Below are 18259 nucleotides of genomic sequence, written 5' to 3'. Positions count from 1 at the left end.
AGAGTCTCTTTTCTCTTGCTCATACACACACACACTAAGGCAGAGGACAGATAAGGCCAGAGGGAATCCCTGATAATGAGGCTGTACTGGAGCTGTTCTGCTAAGGAGCTGAGAGGCTGGTAGCCACCAGGATCAGAACTGGCATGGAAGCACATGGTCTCCATTTGAATGCCCTTGGCCTCCCTTAGAGTATCCAGATTTGGAGACCCCAGGGCTTATTCCATGGAGACAATTTCATGAAACAATTAGTTAAGAACTCTGGAGTGGGGATCCCCAGCCACCTGTCCTGCAGTTATTACCATGAGAAGGGACAATCTGAGTCATAATAACTACAGCAATTTTCTGCCCATCTTCTGAATTACAGACCCTGTGTTACATGTAACTGGTGAACTTCGATTGCTCTGACTCAGATGTAAGAGAAGACACACTCAGTTTGGAACCTGTAATCCAAAAGAACCCATGACTGACAAACTCTCCAAAGCAGACTGCGTGTGGTAAATTACCATCCCTTTCAAAGCAGTGCATGGGAAGTGTACAGTTTTATAGAGAAATATATCTTTTGTTTCCCAGTTCTCATTAAGGACACTATGAAAGAAAGACATACAAGCAAAACAAAAGTCAAGTACCACCTGAGCAAAGTGATTTTCAAATGATTTAAACTTTAAAGTGATCAAATAGTTTTTTCTCCTAGATAAAGATGTGTCCATTGTAAAAGATGGATTTCACAATGACTCACTAAGGTGAATCTTAAATATTTGCCAGGAAATACTTACCATGAAGATAATGCCAACAAAATTGGTAAAATATGCTGGAAAACGATCTTTCCATGTCAGTTTCTCTTTATCAGTCTAAAATATGAAAAAAAAATCCACCCTGTAATTTAATACAGCATCTAAAAAGATCCCTTCTATTTGTTCTTGTAACAAAAACACCAAGGCACAGGAAAACAATCAAACACGCAACCAGTTAGAAGGTGGAAGGACACATGTTTAAAGATACAATTTTATACAGGTAAACTTCTTACAGCACATTTAGCTTCAATTTGGTGCTAAGTCCTGCATTGTATAAATGAGTCTGAACAGCTTTTTTGAGAAACACACTCAAGTAAACTATTACACTGTGAAATTAGATTTCTCCTAGTGTAAATATTTTATTTTCCTTTCCCAGAAAAGATTTAAACTTTTTTTGTTAGAATATGTTTTCAATAAAGCACCATTAGGACTGTCCCTGCAAGCCTTACTCACATGAGGAATACTTAATCCTATAGGTTATCCCATTGCAATATAGATTGCTCACATGGGGAAGGCTGTTCAGGATTGGGCCCTTAGTGCAATGTTGCCAGGGTTGATTTTCCTTTGCTATGGATCTAATCCTGTGAACACCTAACTATGAGTAACTTTTACACACATGAATAATATTGATGCCAGCGAGACTACCCATGAGATAAGTTACTCACATGCAAAATCTCTGCAGGATCACACTTACTATATTTGATCACTCTATTAATTTTGATCACACAATCTATCTGGGAATGACAATCTCATTTAGAAAGTCATCTCTGATCTGATTTCATTTGTAAAGTTTGCAGCATGAGAGTGATTTCTTAAGAGCGGAAAGAAAATGGCAAAGGAAAGTAACATGAAAGAAGATGACACTACATTGTACTGAACAACAATATCTCATTCAAAGTTACATGCATGTTGTCTAATAGAACAGCAGGCAACTCTGTCAAACATGTGGCACATGCTTCATTACAAAAATGCAACATCCATTCAATATGGTAACCCAAAGATTAGCCATGCAGTGCCATCCCCACTACACGTAAACACAGTGTCTTTCTGGGTGCCGAAGAGAGGAGAAAATAACAACTGAACGTGAATATTAAACAAAGGTTCAACAACCAAAACAATCAATTTGTGTCTTCCATAATTACTCATAGTTTGAGTTTCTCCATAAATTTGAATGAAATGTACCAATTTCACCCCAGCCATGACTGCCTTAACTCTCTGTCTCCATTTGTTTGCTGTCTCTTCTGGCAAATGTCGACGCTTCTGATGGCAATCAAAGGGAAAAAAAAAGGACCATGCGATACAACGTTACAAAGCATTGACTAACAATGCCAAATTAATCCACACTCTCTCTGCTGAGTAAGTACACAGTGCAATTTAGCAACAAGTACTTCATTAGTTTGCTCAATGATTTGTGTTCCAGCTTCAGGTTTATTAAAAAAAATAAAAATAAAACCAAAAAAAACCCAACAACCCACTATCTGGAAGAAATCCCACTTTTAAAGGTGACCTGCAAAGAATTTACAAAATATCAGGCCCTTTTCTTCTTCTTTATGATGCATAAAGAAAGCCTGAAAGACTTCTCTTCTGAAAGTTTTTTTTTCATTTTGAGGTTTGGTCTGAGAAATATCAGGAATTTCAGGTCTGTTTTTTCCTGGTTTGACTGGCTTCCAAGAAGTCTCAGAAGGGATGTTTACTGCAAGCTTTAATACATTGGCACTTTAGGCTGAAATTTACAGGAGTGAGACTTGTATTTCTAAAGTATTAAAAGTAGAAAGCCCCCCACTTTTGCTGGGGAAATAAAAACAACATATTCAGATCTTCTTTCTTCATCACAAAAAAGCTTCTTTTTTTTTAAAGTGATGCTGCATGTAAGATATTCCACACTGAAATTAAAACCCTTTCATATTAAAGAGGTTAAGCTTGAACATTTTCTGCTATAGTCTAACTAAAATGTATTTGAACCAGCTGATGCCATTGTTTAAGAATGGCCAAACTATACCTAAATGTCAGCATGTAAGAAAACAAAACAGACAAAATTAAAATAATTCCATCACTAAGTAGATAGGTGTCCATCACTAAGTAATCTAATTGTCATATGATAACTGGCTATAATAATAGCCGGCATTTACAGAATACCTTCTATCTTGAAGGATACCAATGTGTCTTACAATCCAAATGTCTGCTATGCTGTACAAGCTTCTCACAGGTATCACTTCATTCACCACTGAAATGCAGCCACCTCTGGGGTGACACGTAGCAACTGTTTAACCACAACACAACAAAAGAAGTTGGGACCAGAAGTGAAGGATACCTTATTCAGCTGAGATGGCAGGGGGATTATATTTAGAAATGTGGAAGGTTATTGCCCAAGCTGGAATCCAGCCAGGATTTTGGGGTTAGTATTATTATTAATTATTTTAGTAACTATTTTATTAAATGCCATGGGATTTTTAAAAGCCACAAACATCTCAAGACCTAAGCGCAGAAAGCCAGATTCCAATCCAGTGGCTGAACATTTGTCTTTTAGATGCATTTTTAAATTTGTGAACAGTCCATTCCAATAGATACATACACCATAAAGAAGGAGAAAGCAAATCTTAATTTCCCAATGGAAAAGTAGGGAGGAAAATCCATCAGAGATGCTTACTGAGTTTTCCTCTTCCAGATACCTCTCCTGTGGGAAAATCTGCAGTAAGATATGAATCAGCATTCAGATTTTGCTCAGTTCTTATTCAGCCAAACTTTGATTGGAATAAGTAAAGGACCTCAAGGTTTGACCCAAACAATTAGCATGTTGTTATGATGATGGATGCTAGGAAGGCATGAGAATCTCTCCTGAGAAGTTCTAGTTACTTATAATACTGCAAGATACCAGGTTAAGTTATAGATTTCTCAAACTTTATCCATAGCCTAATAAGAATTCAAATGATAGGTGAAGAATTCTATTAAAATATATCTTATACCCAAACATTGAAGTCATTTCTAGAGTTGTACAAGCTTTATATATATGAAATGTATGTACTACTGCAAATGTAATTAATGGTTAAAGAAATGTTTGAAAGCTTACATGTGATATACAACAGTGTCTTTATGTTTATTTTTGTTTCCAAAATCTTGGTCAAGTCATCTGTAAATGGATTTGTTCACCAAAGAAGTTTACGTGGTTAAAGAAATAAATATTTTACCATACCTTTTTATGTATGTATTCTTTCCTCAGTGATTTTTCTAATACTTTAGCTTCATATTCTGCTCTTGGATGAGCCTGTGAAATAAGTCACATTTAATAGTAAAGAAATTATATCGATTTCCTAGTTCATCTATATATGAACAAATGACAAGTCCAGTTCCTACTAGTTTCCAGTTTCTCATACTGAATTCTAATTTACTATACATATCACTAATGTAATGTTGATAGCATATTGTAGCTAAAATCTTTTAAGTACTATATCATTCTAAATTCTGTTCCTTGGAATAAATGTTTAGGAAACAGAAAAAAGCTCTACAGAATATATCAAGTGTAACCCTGTGCAGATCAAGCTTGGGTCATTGTGATTTACAGTGCAGCTTGCAGAGACTACAGATCACAACATTTGATGTTCCATCTTGATATGAGACATTGCCATTTGGATCAAGATGAAACATTGCATTCTACAAACTATAATCTTTATGAACCATGCTTCTTGAAGGGTAGCTGTTATCTGCTATAATTTAGGCAAAATATGTGCAGCTCTTGGGGTACTGGCAAGTTGCCAATGAGGCCCTCAGGTGGGCCAAGTTTGGATACCAAATTTATTCATACCTACAGCAACATCCCTAGAAAGGTACATCTTTGCAATGCAACAGACACTGCATATTAAACTAGCCACATACAATGAAAAGAGGAGATATAGGAAAATAACCCGAAATAGAAGGAACAAAACAGCTGAAGGATTCCAAAAATACCCACAAGAATGCACTGGATGGAAAAATAGAATGGATTTGAAAAAAAAAAAGACCAACCACTGGAAAAAAGGAAAGAAAGCTGTAGTGGGAGCTTTAAGGAAATTAGATGCTGGAAAAAAGAAGTGGGTGAAATCAAAAAGATACCTTTCACTGATAGACACGTAATAAAAAAGGTAGAGCAATTAAAAAAATTCCAAACCTTGACTGCCTCCTTCAGGAAACCAGAAAAGAAAGAAAAAAACAAAACACAAAAAACAAACAAAAAAGATGATTACTGCACTGTTGCAAATTGCACTGAATTTATTTTTTTTAAATCACATGCAACAACATGATAGATAGAGTGGATGGATAGACACAACCAGGAAAAACCAGTCTGCTCTTGTTTTCATATTGAAGAGATACTAACATTACTGCATCAAAGAGTTTACTGAATAAATGTACCCTACAGAAGATTAAATATTTTAGTATTTTAGGATGCCATCTAAGATCCTGATTCAGCAAGCATTTAAGCATCTGCTTAAGTCCCATTGAAGTCAATGGGAAGTTAGGAGCGTAAGTGTGCTGCTAAACAAGGGGAGCTAGCGGGGAGCATATTAAGTGGAGAGTAAAATATACTTTATTAACAGCTGCTGTCTCTGGTCAGACATTGTTTTTACTGCAGAGAACTCTGAACACACCCACGAAGGGGATAGCTGTTGGAAAGATACAGTTAATCCTTTCCACTTTCATGTATGCTAACAATTAGATACCAAAAATAAAAGGATAGTCATCTTACAATAGCTAGGAAAAAAAGCATCCTCCTATTGTCATCCAATAAAATTGCAGGTCCCAATCCTGCAGCATGCATTGGCACAGGATATGCTTGCACGGAGAACTTATCAGGACTGGGACCTTAGAAACCAAACTTTCTTCTGAGAAGTCAATTAAAAATAAAAAAGCTTTTGTAGAATAATTATATCAGGCCCATCAGATAGCATGACACACTGTTTAATAAAAGACAGGTTTCAGAGTAACAGCCGTGTTAGTCTGTATTCGCAAAAAGAAAAGGAGTGTCCTACAATACACTCCCATATAACTGAATAATATTTTTTGTGAATATAATCACTATGTCTAGATTGCACAGGCAGTCATATTTTTAATAAAAGAAGTACAGGCATAAATCCCAAGAAATGAACTTTACAAAGATATTGGGCCCAGTTCAGCTCTCATGGAAGTTAGTGGAACAGCTGCACCTGAGTGATGGCTTTGAATGGTTTTTTGAGCTGAATAAAGCCCAAAATATTTATCACTCAGAACTCCCATTGCCTTCAATTCCAATTTGCAATCCAAATATTGTTTCTAAAAAACCCAAAACACCTGAGATGGAATAAATCTAAACTGTTCTCCTTATCTTCTATGGGTTTTTTGTGTATGCCAAAGATGCTCAAATGAATTGTGCGGCTAGGGTCTCATCCAAAACGTATTGAAGCCAGTGATAACCTACAACTGCCTCCAATGGACTTTGGATCAAGGGCTTTGAAATGTAGATCCTCAAAATGACTCTTTTCCTTTTATTCCATAAACATTTTAATATTCAGCACTCTTTTGCATATATTATATATTTAGTACTCTTTTGCTTGGATATTCCTATCTCTAACCACTCCCAAACATGTCTTTTGGCACACACGGCAAAGACAACCTCCAAATTTGTGTCCTAGTGTTTTTACACAATGCTCCATACCAATGTACCTGCAGTATTCTCCACAAAATTTTCCTGATTAAAATGTGATCCTGCACCATTAATGTTTATGGGAGCTTTTCCCATTGGCTTGAATGGAGCAACTATGCCATTTTCAGAAACTAGTTCTTCATGCTGGCTTTACAATGGTGTAAACTTTATCAACTTTGACAGAGCCATTCCTGACTTATAGCAGAGTAGCTAAGAGGTGAGTAAGTCTCTCTGCTTTTAATATCCTTTCTTGAGTCAGGGAATTATGTATGAGCAATATATTCCGTGCCTGCATTACTAGGTATGACCTAACATAATTTTTTTAAAAACAGTGTGTGTGTGTGTGTGTGTGTGTGTGTGTGTGTGAGGCGTGTTGTTGTAGATATACAATTATGCTTCCATGGTAACAAGATGTGCTAGCAATACACCCATAATAAAAAACTCAGAAATAGTTCACATACAGGATTTTCCTTTGCACCAAGGAATTACTGCAAAAATCTTGCAGTATTCCATGAAGCAAAGTCTTAACAGTTTAGAGTAAGGCGCCATTTACAGTGTAACTATTGAAGTTAAAATGTAACAAAACAAAACCAGGAAATGGAGTCAAACCAAACCAACTTAAATACTAACCTCCTCCTCTTCAAACCCAGTCAGATCCCACCTATAGTTGAGACGCATCTGTTTTCTCTTCCAGTGTTCCATAAAAGTGGCAGCTAGAAATTAAAAAAAAGTTTGTTAGAGCATAGTTATTTGGACCATTTATAAGGTCTTCAAAATCAAATTGGCCTGGGTTAGAATTTGTCTAAAGTATCTGCTTAGGTGTGTTGGGTCAAATTTATTCTCAGTTACCCTGGTGTAAACCCAGAGGATCTCCACTGAGAACAACTGAGAGCAGAATTGGCCTGATATCTACAAGATGTTAATAAGTAAAACTATTATGCATAAGGGCCTGGTTTTGCATATCTGGTACATCCAAAACTTCCATTAGGTTTGGACAGAAGGTGGCTAGTTATTAGGGCAGTTTAATTTCAGGAGCTGTTTTTAAAAATAATTTATAATTAAATTGTAAATGGAAATTTATGTTAGTGAGAATTCTGAGTTCTCCAGTAGGAGTACTTGGTAAATACTAAGGGCCAAACTCTGGGAGCCAACTTTTAACTATGGGAGCCAAAAGAAATGCTCATATACCCACAAAACCTTTGTTTGTTCCTGGTAGCGGATAGTTAAGTGCACGATTAAGGCTGGAATTTTCAAAGGTACCTCAGGGAGTTAGGTGTTCAAATCAAATTTAACTAATATTTTGTGTCTCTGTAATGATATTAGCAGGTGTCATTTGTATATGGCTGCCTAGCAAGCTGAACAGTATTAGTTTTGTCCATACATAACAGTTGCAGATCTCTAACTATACTGGTATAGTTAAAGTGGTATGACCCCCCTTCCCCCTAGCTCATCCCCAAGTGTGGACACAGTTATATTGGTATAAAGGTACTTATAAGTTATTCCCATTAGGGAAGTAAAATAAAGGAGAATGAGCCCTGGTCTACACTAAGACTTTAGGTTGAATTTAGCAGCATTAAATCGATGTAAACCTGCACCCATCCACACGATGAAGCCCTTTTTTTCGACTTAAAGGGCTCTTAAAAGCGATTTCCTTACTTCACCCCTGACAAGTGGATCAGCGCTTAAATTGGCCTTGCAGGGTCGAATTTGGGGTACTGTGGACAGAATTCGACGGTATTGGCCTCCGGGAGCTACCCCAGAGTGCTCCATTGTGACCGCTCTGGACAGCACTCTCAACTCAGATGCACTGGCCAGGTAGACAGGAAAAGAACCGTGAACTTTTGAATCTCATTTCCTGTTTGGCCAGTGTGGCAAGCTGCAGGTGACCATGCAGGGCTCATCAGCAGAGGTGACCATGATGGAGTCCCAGAATCGCAAAAGAGCTCCAGCATGGACTGAACGGGAGGTACGGGATCTGATTGCTGTATGGGGAGAGGAATCCGTGCTATCAGAACTCCATTCCAGTTTTCGAAATGCCAAAACCTTTGTCAAAATCTCCCAGGGCATGAAGGACAGAGGCCATAACAGGGACCCGAAGCAGTGCCGCGTGAAACTTAAGGAGCTGAGGCAAGCCTACCAGAAAACCAGAGAGGTGAATGGCCGCTCCGGGTCAGAGCCCCAAACATGCTGCTTCTATGATGAGCTGCATGCCATTTTAGGGGGTTCAGCCACCACTACCCCAGCAGTGTTGTTTGACTCCTTCAATGGAGATAGAGGCAACATGGAAGCAGGTTTTGGGGACGAAGAAGATGATGATGATGATGAGATTGTAGATAGCTCACAGCAAGCAAGCGGAGAAACCGGTTTTCCCGACAGCCAGGAACTGTTTCTCACCCTGGACCTGGAGCCAGTACCCCCTGAACCCACCCAAGGCTGCCTCCTGGACCCGGCAGGCAGAGAAGGGACCTCTGGTGAGTGTACCTTTTAAAATACTATACATGGTTTAAAAGCAAGCATGTGAAAAGATTAATTTGCCCTAGCATTCACGGCTCTCCTGGAGGTACTCCCAAAGCCTTTGCAAAAGGTTTCTGGGGAGGGCAGCCTTATTGCGTCCTCCATGGTAGGACAATTTACCACTCCAGGCCAGTAACACGTACTCGGGAATCATTGTACAACAAAGCATTGCAGTGTATGTTTGCTGGCATTCAAACAACATCCGTTCTTTATCTCTCTGTGTTATCCTCAGGAGAGTGAGATATCATTCATGGTCACCTGGTTGAAATAGGGTGCTTTTCTTCAGGGGACACTCAGAGGTGCCTGTTCCTGCTGGGCTGTTTGCCTGTGGCTGAACAGAAATGTTCCCCGCTGTTAGCCACGGGGAGGGGGGAAGGGTTGAGGGGGTAGCCACGCGGTGGGAGGGAGGCAAAATGCGACCTTGTAACGAAAGCACATGTGCTATGTATGTAATGTTAATAGCAAGGTTTACCCTGAAAGAGTGTAGCCACTGTTTTATAAAATGTGTCTTTTTAAATACCGCTGTCCCTTTTTTTTTCTCCACCAGCTGCATGTGTTTCAATTATCACAGGATCTTCTCCTTCCCAGAGGCTAGTGAAGATTAGAAAGAAAAAAAAACGCACTCGTGATGAAATGTTCTCTGAGCTTATGCTGTCCTCCCACACTGACAGAGCACAGATGAATGCGTGGAGGCAAATAATGTCAGAGTGCAGGAAAGCACAAAAGGACCGGGAGGAGAGGTGGAGGGCTGAAGAGAGTAAGTGGCGGGCTGAAGAGAGGGCTGAAGCTCAAATGTGGCAGCAGCATGATGAGAGGAGGCAGGATTCATTGCTGAGGCTGCTGGAGGATCAAACCAGTATGCTCCAGTGTATGGCTGAACTGCAGCAAAGGCAGCTGGAGTACAGACTGCCACTACAGTCCCTGTGTAACCAACCGCCCTCCTCTCCAAGTTCCATAGCCTCCTCACCCAGATGCCCAAGAACGCGGTGGGGGGGCCTCCGGCCAACCAGCCACTCCACCACAGAGGACTGCCCAAAAAACAGAAGGCTGGCATTCAATAAATTTTAAAGTTGTAAATTTTAAAGTGCTATGTGGCATTTTCCTTCCCTCCTCCACCACCCCTCCTGGGCTACCTTAGTAGTCATCCCCCTATTTGTGTGATGAATGAATAAAGAATGCATGAATGTGAAGCAACAATGACTTTATTGCCTCTGCAAGCGGTGATCGAAGGGAGGAGGGGAAGGTGGTTAGCTTACAGGGAAGTAGAGTGAACCAAGGGGCGGGGGGTTTCATCAAGGAGAAACAAACAGAATTTTCACACCGTAGCCTGACCAGTCATGAAACTGGTTTTCAAAGCTTCTCTGATGCGTACCGCTCCCTCCTGTGCTCTTCTAACTGCCCTGGTGTCCGGCTGCGCGTAACCAGCAGCCAGGCGATTTGCCTCAACCTCCCACCCCGCCATAAATGTCTCCTCCTTACTCTCACAGATATTGCGGAGCGCACAGCAAGCAGTAATAACAGTGGGAATATTGGTTTCGCTGAGGTCTAAGTGAGTCAGTAAACTGCGCCAGCGCGCCTTTAAACGTCCAAATGCACATTCTACCACCATTCTGCACTTGCTCAGCCTGTAGTTGAACAGCTCCTGACTACTGTCCAGGCTGCCTGTGTACAGCTTCATGAGCCATGGCATTAAGGGGTAAGCTGGGTCCCCAAGGATAACTATAGGCATTTCAACATCCCCAACAATTATTTTCTGGTCTGGGAATAAAGTCCCTCCCTGCAGCTTTTGAAACAGAGCAGAGTTCCTGAAGATGCGAGCATCATGTAACTTTCCCGGCCATCCCACGTTGATGTTGGTGAAACATCCCTTGTGATCCACCAGAGCTTGTAGCACTATTGAAAAGTACCCCTTGCGGTTTATGTACTCGCCGGATTGGTGCTCTGGTGCCAAGATAGGGATATGGGTTCCGTCTATGGCCCCACCACAGTTAGGGAATCCCATTGCAGCAAAGCCATCCACTATGACCTGCACATTTCCCAGGGTCACTACCCTTGATATCAGCAGATCTTTGATTGCGTGGTCTACTTGCATCACAGCAGCCCCCACAGTAGATTTGCCTACTCCAAACTGATTCCCAACTGACCGGTAGCTGTCTGGCGTTGCAAGCTTCCACAGGGCTATCACCACTCACTTCTCAACTGTGAGGGCTGCTCTCATCTTGGTATTCATGTGCTTCAGGGCCGGGGAAAGCAAGTCCCAAAGTTCCATGAAAGTGCCCTTCCGCATGCGAAAGTTTCGCAGCCACTGGGAATCGTCCCAGACCTGCAACACTAAGCGGTCCCACCAGTCTGTGCTTGTTTCCCGAGCCCAGAATCGGCGTTCCACAGCATGAACCTGCCCCATTAGCACCATGATGCATGCATTGGCAGGGCCCATGCTTTGAGAGAAATCTGTGTCCATGTCCTGATCACTCACATGACCGCACTGACGTCACATCCTCGCCCGGTATCGCTCCGCCATGTTCTGGTGCTGCATATACTGCTGGATAACGCGTGTGGTGTTTAATGTGTTCCTAATTGCCAAAGTGAGCTGAGCGGCCTCCATGCTTGCCTTGGTATGGCATCCGCACAGAAAAAAGGCACGGAACGATTGTCTGCTGTTGCTCTGACGGAGGGAGGGGCGACTGACGACATGGCTTACAGGGTTGGCTTACAGGGAATTAAAATCAACAAAGGGGGTGGCTCTACATCAATGAGTATTTCAGGCAGGACTTCACGGAGGGTTCCAATAAGAAATGGTGCACCTAAGTAGTTGTTCTTATTGGAACAAGCGGGTTGGTCTGGCCTCCGATTGATACATGGCTAGATTTACCTCGCTGCACCTTCTCTGTGAGTGACTGCAGTGTGACCTAGAGGAATGAGTCCCCTAGATGGGGGAGGGGGGGAAGCAAATGAGTACAAAACAAATCTGGTCTATTTCTTGTTTTGATCCACTCCATCTATCTTTTACATCTTTGGCTGGCAGCAGACAGTGCAGAAGGACTGCAAGCCATCCACATCTCATGGCTGCTCGGCAGAAGATGGTACAGTAGGACTGCTAGCAATCCGTATCGCCTGCCTGCTCACCATAAGATGGTTCAATAGGACTGACTGCAGGACTAAAGAGAATGACCTGGTCAAGTCCCTTCTAATGTAGTCCCTGCACCCATGTCTGCCCAGGTGCTCCTGGCCGACGTGGCCAGGAGCACCTCGGACATGACGATGACGGCTACCAGTCCTACTGCACCGTCTGCTGCCACAAGGCAAGGGGTTGCTGCTGCTGTGTAGCAATGCAGTACCACGTCTGCCAGCACCCAGGAGACATACGGTGACGGTTACCTGAGCGGGCTCCATGCTTGCCATGGTATGGCATCTGAACAGGTAACTCAAGAAAAAAGGCGCGAAACAATTGTCTGCTGCTGCTTTCACGGAGGGAGGGAGGGAATGGGGGCCCGACAATATGTACCCAGAACCACCCGCGACAATGTTTTAGCCCCATCAGGCATTGGGATCTCAACCCAGAATTCCAATGGGCAGCGGAGACTGCGGGAACTGTGGGATAGCTACCCACAGTGCAACACTCCGGAAGTCGACTCTCGCCTCGGTACCGTGGAAGCACTCCGCCGAGTTAAAGCACGTAATGCACTTAGAGCATTTTCTGTGGGGACACACACACTCGAATATATACAACCGATTTCTAAAAAAACGACTTCTATAAATTCGACCTAATTTCGTAGTGTAGACATACCCTAAGCTATACTGTATAAGACACCTTTATACTGATGTAAATATGTCCATACTAGAGGTTTTACTAGTATAACTGTTTCAATAAATGATCACACACGTAACCAAAATAGTTATACAAAAACTGCATGTAGACCAAACCTGATAAGTGTTGCAGATAGGGAGCTTTTTAATGGCCATTGTAAGGGAATCCACTGTGCAGCAGTCATTTTGTTTTTAACAGGCTAGACCCAGGAAAAAGGAGCAATATGAAAACAACTCTTGAGTTGTAGCAAATAACCCTGTTCTTTATCAGTGTACGTGCCTTTGAGGTGGAGGAAGTTCTCAGAGGACATACATTTTAATGCTGGGAACAAACCAGCACAGTTCAGTAAATAAGTAATTATGAAAGAAGCAAGTCCATTGAGAAAGGCTAACCGCACAAGAATTCTTCTGCAGTGAATACTAACAGATGTGCTCAACAAGATGTACCCATGATATTCAGTAAAACCTTGGAGGCAGAGAGGGGAGAGAAAGACTAATATAGATAAAAGGGTGACTGGAATCAGGCTATGCTTTTAGCATTCATCAGTCCTCCAAGTGAAATTCTCACGTACAAAGCCTCCAGCTGAACCCCTTTATAACTCTTGTGCTTCCTGTAAACTGGTAACATCATAATTATATCTTAAAACAGTCTATGCTATAATCCTTGAATGCCTGCCCCTTCTCTGTGTCCCTGGGAGCTCTTACACTGTGGTCTGTAGTTTCCATGTACAGTGAGAAAATGAAAGACACATTGTGTCATGCTGCTACCAGAAATCATTTTACAGCATCAACTTAGAAAAATGTAAAATTAAATATTACATCTGAAACATAGCCATCTGTTAACTCATATGAGAAGCACCAACTGAGTGCGGCAGGTTCAAAGAAGTAGCAAAGAAAGAATGTCTTTCTGCTAAACACACATGCATTTTCACATTTCATCTGTGCCCATAAACACAAACTGAGCTCAAAGGTTCTGGTAGATTGCTTTCTAGATCATTATTTGAGCTGGATTTTGAGGGATTCTGGATGAGGTTTCATACCACATAAATTCAGGCCTTATTTTTAGGGGACAGAAAATCAATGTCAGACTGCTCATTTAAGAGATGGGGGATCCGCAGCTCCCAGGTATTGCAGGTGACAGGGGGTCCCTGCAGCTCTGAGCTCTGAGCCACAGTGGAGGGGCTCTCAGCAGCCACAGGTTGGGGGGGACCCAGAGCTCTCACCCGCTGGCCCCAGAGCTCCGAGACGCCATGGGCAGCGGGGACCCCCGCAGCTCCTAGCTGTCATGGGCAGCAGGGGAACCCCAGATCTCTGAGTCGCTGCAGGTGATGGAGGGCCCCTTACAACTCGCAACAGCCACAGATGGTGGGGGGCCACCTGGAGCTCGAGCCACTGTAGGCACCCATGCAGCTCTGAGCTGCTGCAGGTGGTGGGGAAATCCGGAGCTGTCAGCCACCATGGGCGGCAGGGGGACCTTCCTGCTCTCCTCCCACAGTAGGGCTTGGGCTCAGCCCCATTTTGTCACAGTTAGTTTTAGTAAAAGTCAGGGACAGGTCATGGGCTTCCGTGAATTTTTGTTTATTGCCCGTGACCTGTCCCTGACTTTTACTAAAACTAACTGTGACAAAATCTTCACCTTTCTGATACCTAAGGAATGAACTCTTGTCTCCATAGCAATACAGCATGTGTGTTGGAGGTGGTGTGAGAAAGACCAGTAAGTCATGGAAACATAAGGGTATGGTATGGGAAAAACCCTGTCTTTGGGAAGCTTGTTATTGGCTTGTAGCAACAGTAGCAGATGTGGAATAACTGTGTGGGTGCCAGGCAGGTTGGCCATGTGAGAGAGGAAGGATGATCTTGTAGTTAAGGCCCTATTCTGTGACTCAGGTTATCGTAGTTTCATTCCCAGCCCTTCCAGAGATTTCCTGTGTGATTTTGTGGAAGTCACTTAGGTCCACATCCACAAAGGGTCTCAGGCACCCAGATAATCACAGGAACAACACCGCAGTCCACAAGACCTGAGTTAGGTGCCTAGGCTTCCTGTACAATGAATGGGGAGACATAGGTGCCCAGGAATGCAATCCACAAAAGCCAGTAACCTAGGCCAGGAGCCAATGGGATAGTTGATATGTCCTGAGGCCCACCCCTTGAAGGGAGGTGCCTATCTCTGCTTGTGATACATGAACTGGGGAAAGATAAGGGTTCCTCTGCCAAATTTGTCTTCAGGGCCTGATCCAGTAGGTGTGGTCAGAGGCTGCACAACTCCATACAAAACAGCTGGGGGGTGAGAGACAGCTCCCTTGTAACATTGAGTCCAGTGATGAGGGTACTCACGTGGGGTGTGGGAGACCCCACGTTCAAGTCCACTCCCCTCTGCCTGATGAGGAGAATGGATCTGTCACCTCACCACTGAGTGCTCTTACCACTAAGATACACAGTGATTCTCCCTTTTCCTCCAGCCTAATTAATATTAATTATTCAATTATGTATTGAAAGTGGAACAACTTCTACAGGAGAGTGAAGGAGTCCCACATCAGAGTATCCCATAGTCCAGTGGTTGGGGCTCTAAGAGAAGTGGCAGATTCCTGGTCAAATCCCTTTTCCCCCTCAGGCAGAGGGGGGACTTGAACCCTTGGTTTCCCACTTCCTAGGTAAGTACCCTCACCACTGGGCTAAAGCATATAAGAAACTTTCCCTTCCCCCCCTTGTTTTGTGTGGAGTTGTGGCAGCCTCTGAGCACACTGACGGGATCAGGCCCAGCACACAAGTTAGGTGAATGAATGCCTATCTTCCCCTGGGTGTGGATTGCTCTGGGGTTTAGGGTAAGAGATAAACATCTGGGTAACTAGAGTAGGGTTGCCAATTTTGGTTGGACGTATTCCTGGAGGTTTCATCACAAAGGACATAATCTTGAATGAAAGATTACTCTTTGATTCCTGGAGACTCCAGGACAATCCTGGATGGCTGGGAACCCTAGCCTAGAGGGAGGCAGCAGGGTGCAAGCCCAGAGGCAGAAACATAGGTGTAGAGTGCATGCCGCAGCAGTGCACTTGAACTGATACAGCTGTGCCGCTGCAGCGCATGTGGTGAAGACGCGTTATGTCGACGGGCATACAAAGAGCTCTCCCGTCAGCATAAAAACCTGACCCCCGCGAGTGGCGCTAGCTATGTTCGTGGGAGAATTTCTCCCGCCGACATAGTGCTGTGCACATGAACACGTATGTCGGTATAACTTATGTCACGCAGGGGGGTGGAACAGTTATACCCCTGAGCGACATAAGTTTTGCTGACAAAGGCAGCAGTGTTGACATAGCCTTACTCTAAAATACGTAGGAGTCTTGTGGATCCTGGTGGCGTCTAAAAATGACACAGAGGTGCCGACGTACCTTTATGTATCCAGGCCTAAGGCCTTACTTTGAGGTACTTAAGCATGTAAGTAGTACTATTAAAGTTAATGGAAAAATTCAAGCGTTTAAGTTAGGCATATGCTTAAATACTTTTTTAAAAGAAGGGCCTTGATTGCCTTATATCTCAGTTCTTCATTGTAAAATAAGGGCAATACTTCTCTGCCCCAAAGAATAAATTCATAAATGTCTGTGAGGCTTTCAAATGCTCTGGTGATGGAGGATATACAAGTATCCAAATACACAAGCAGTTGTAGGGGAGGTGTTTTGCTGACACCCCCCCCAAGTTGTTCGTTTACTCTGACTTTGCACAATGATAGAGATTGCCCCTTCAGTCACCAAAAATGGGTGGAGGAGACCAAAATACTCTGCTAAGAAATGGAATCCAGGCAACCTTCCATGTCATGATACATTTGAGTAGGCTGCAGACCAATTGGAGTACCTGTCAATGCACACACACACACAGAGAGAGAGAGAGAGAGAGAGAGCGTGCAAGTAGATATTTGATTACCCGTTTGACAGAATCAGACTATTTAAAGTCTCTGACATGGGTTGGCATGCTGCTCTGGGTTATATCACATTTCTCAATATATGTAACATGACAAGATGCTGTTCAAGATAAAAGATCACTGACCACCACAGATTCTGCACCTCTCCTTCAGATTTCCTGCTGATTATCTTATTATGCCTGTTTGCTGTGTGCATTTTAACCCAACTCTCGACAGGATCATATGATAGGTACCCACCCCTCTTCCAACCTTACATTGAACAGAATATTCAGACATAGCAGATGGTATTGCACCTTTTATAAATTTTGGCCACAAAACCAAAGTTATTACTTTATTTTGAAGGATACACTAACCTCATCTTAAATCACTGCTAATAAAAAAAATGGTTCCCTATATACCTCAGTAAATGGAAACTAGGGTTGTATTTCCAGAACTATATGAGATACAGTGTCAAAAACGGAGCTCACTACTCATACATAAAAGCCTGCATAGGCAAAGATCTCCTTGTGCTGCTTTTAGTGACGTACTAGTGACGTTGTGGCTATTCAACGTGGTGGATGGCAGGAATGAATCTACCCCCACCGAAGCGGAAGCAGGCTATTAGGCTGAAATGCAGACTGTGGGCTGGAATGGCAGCTAGCCTTTGTCTGTGCTCCCTAGTGCAGGGTTCCTATGTATTAGGTTTGTACACAAGTGGCTCCAGACCATCTATCTCTGTCTCTCCTAATGGAAACCCCCTGACTTCAAGAGGATGTGGTTAGTCACTTAACTGGTATTCCCCCTCATGCAGGGCCAGGGTGACGGTTCCATAGCCATGAGGGCCTTATATGAAACCTCCCACAGCAAGTGAATGTCACCCACAAAGATTAGTAATGCTAGAAATTGGAGTTCTCTCTGTTCACCCAACCAGCTAAAAGGAAACTATTGCTTTGTGCTTCCCACCAGTGGCAATGATCTTGACTAACTGAGTTCTCTATCCTAAAGGAATAAGTCCTTGTGTTACTTCAGCACTGAATCTCTCTTCAACAGAAATCTCCTGTGTTGGGATTTTCTGATACCATCTAGGCTACTGTCCACACTAGGGAATCTAGCTGAGACAATAGTAATAATGTTTAGCACTTACACAATGCTTCTAACCACTTTACAAACTTTATCTAATTCATTCTCACAACACTTCCCTGGGACAGGTAATATTAACAACTCAATTTTACAAGTGGAAACTGAAGCAGAGAAACTTGCTCAAGAGCTCAGGAGGAGTCAGCATTCGAAAAATAATTAGAACGCAGCAGCTTCATGTTCATGGTCCTCTGTGCAGACCACTAGTCCAGGCCTGTTCCCTGATAAACTTAATTGCACTTATGAGCACAGCAAAATTCAGTCATGTTTTGTTCTGAGACACGAACTGCCATTACGCTCCTCTTTTCCCTCTCTGCCCCACGTACTCTATACATCTCTTCAGCAATGTTCTAATTTGGAAGCTGGCTCTGTAACTAGATTTTGTTGGCAAGCTATGCAATCCCCTTAATGAAATCTAGACATGCCATGCAGCAGTTTTATGACATATGCCTAACAATTTCATTTTAT

At 42.7% G+C, this 18259-nt stretch overlaps 1 protein-coding gene across 3 annotated transcripts in view; it reads right to left on the bottom strand.

Moving 5' to 3' along the window:
* Nucleotides 1-18259, bottom strand: part of ANO1 (anoctamin 1) — a 116702-nt gene that overhangs the window by 19784 nt on the left and 78659 nt on the right. For 2 of the 3 annotated variants that reach the window (XM_073350660.2, XM_073350657.2), the window contains exons 13-16: nt 7072-7154; nt 3982-4053; nt 1974-2051; nt 774-848 (exon numbers count right to left, since the gene is read on the bottom strand). In XM_073350660.2, coding sequence (XP_073206761.1) covers nt 774-848; nt 1974-2051; nt 3982-4053; nt 7072-7154 — 308 coding nt within the window. The remainder of the gene's footprint in view (nt 1-773; nt 849-1973; nt 2052-3981; nt 4054-7071; nt 7155-18259) is intronic. The other variant, XM_073350658.2, reaches the window with a different exon arrangement.

This window comes from Lepidochelys kempii, chromosome 6 (genome assembly GCF_965140285.1).
Source record: "Lepidochelys kempii isolate rLepKem1 chromosome 6, rLepKem1.hap1, whole genome shotgun sequence".
Classification (NCBI taxonomy): Eukaryota; Metazoa; Chordata; order Testudines; family Cheloniidae; genus Lepidochelys; species Lepidochelys kempii.
The sequence above is the reverse complement of the archived record's forward strand: the minus strand, read 5'-3'. Positions and strand labels throughout refer to the sequence as shown.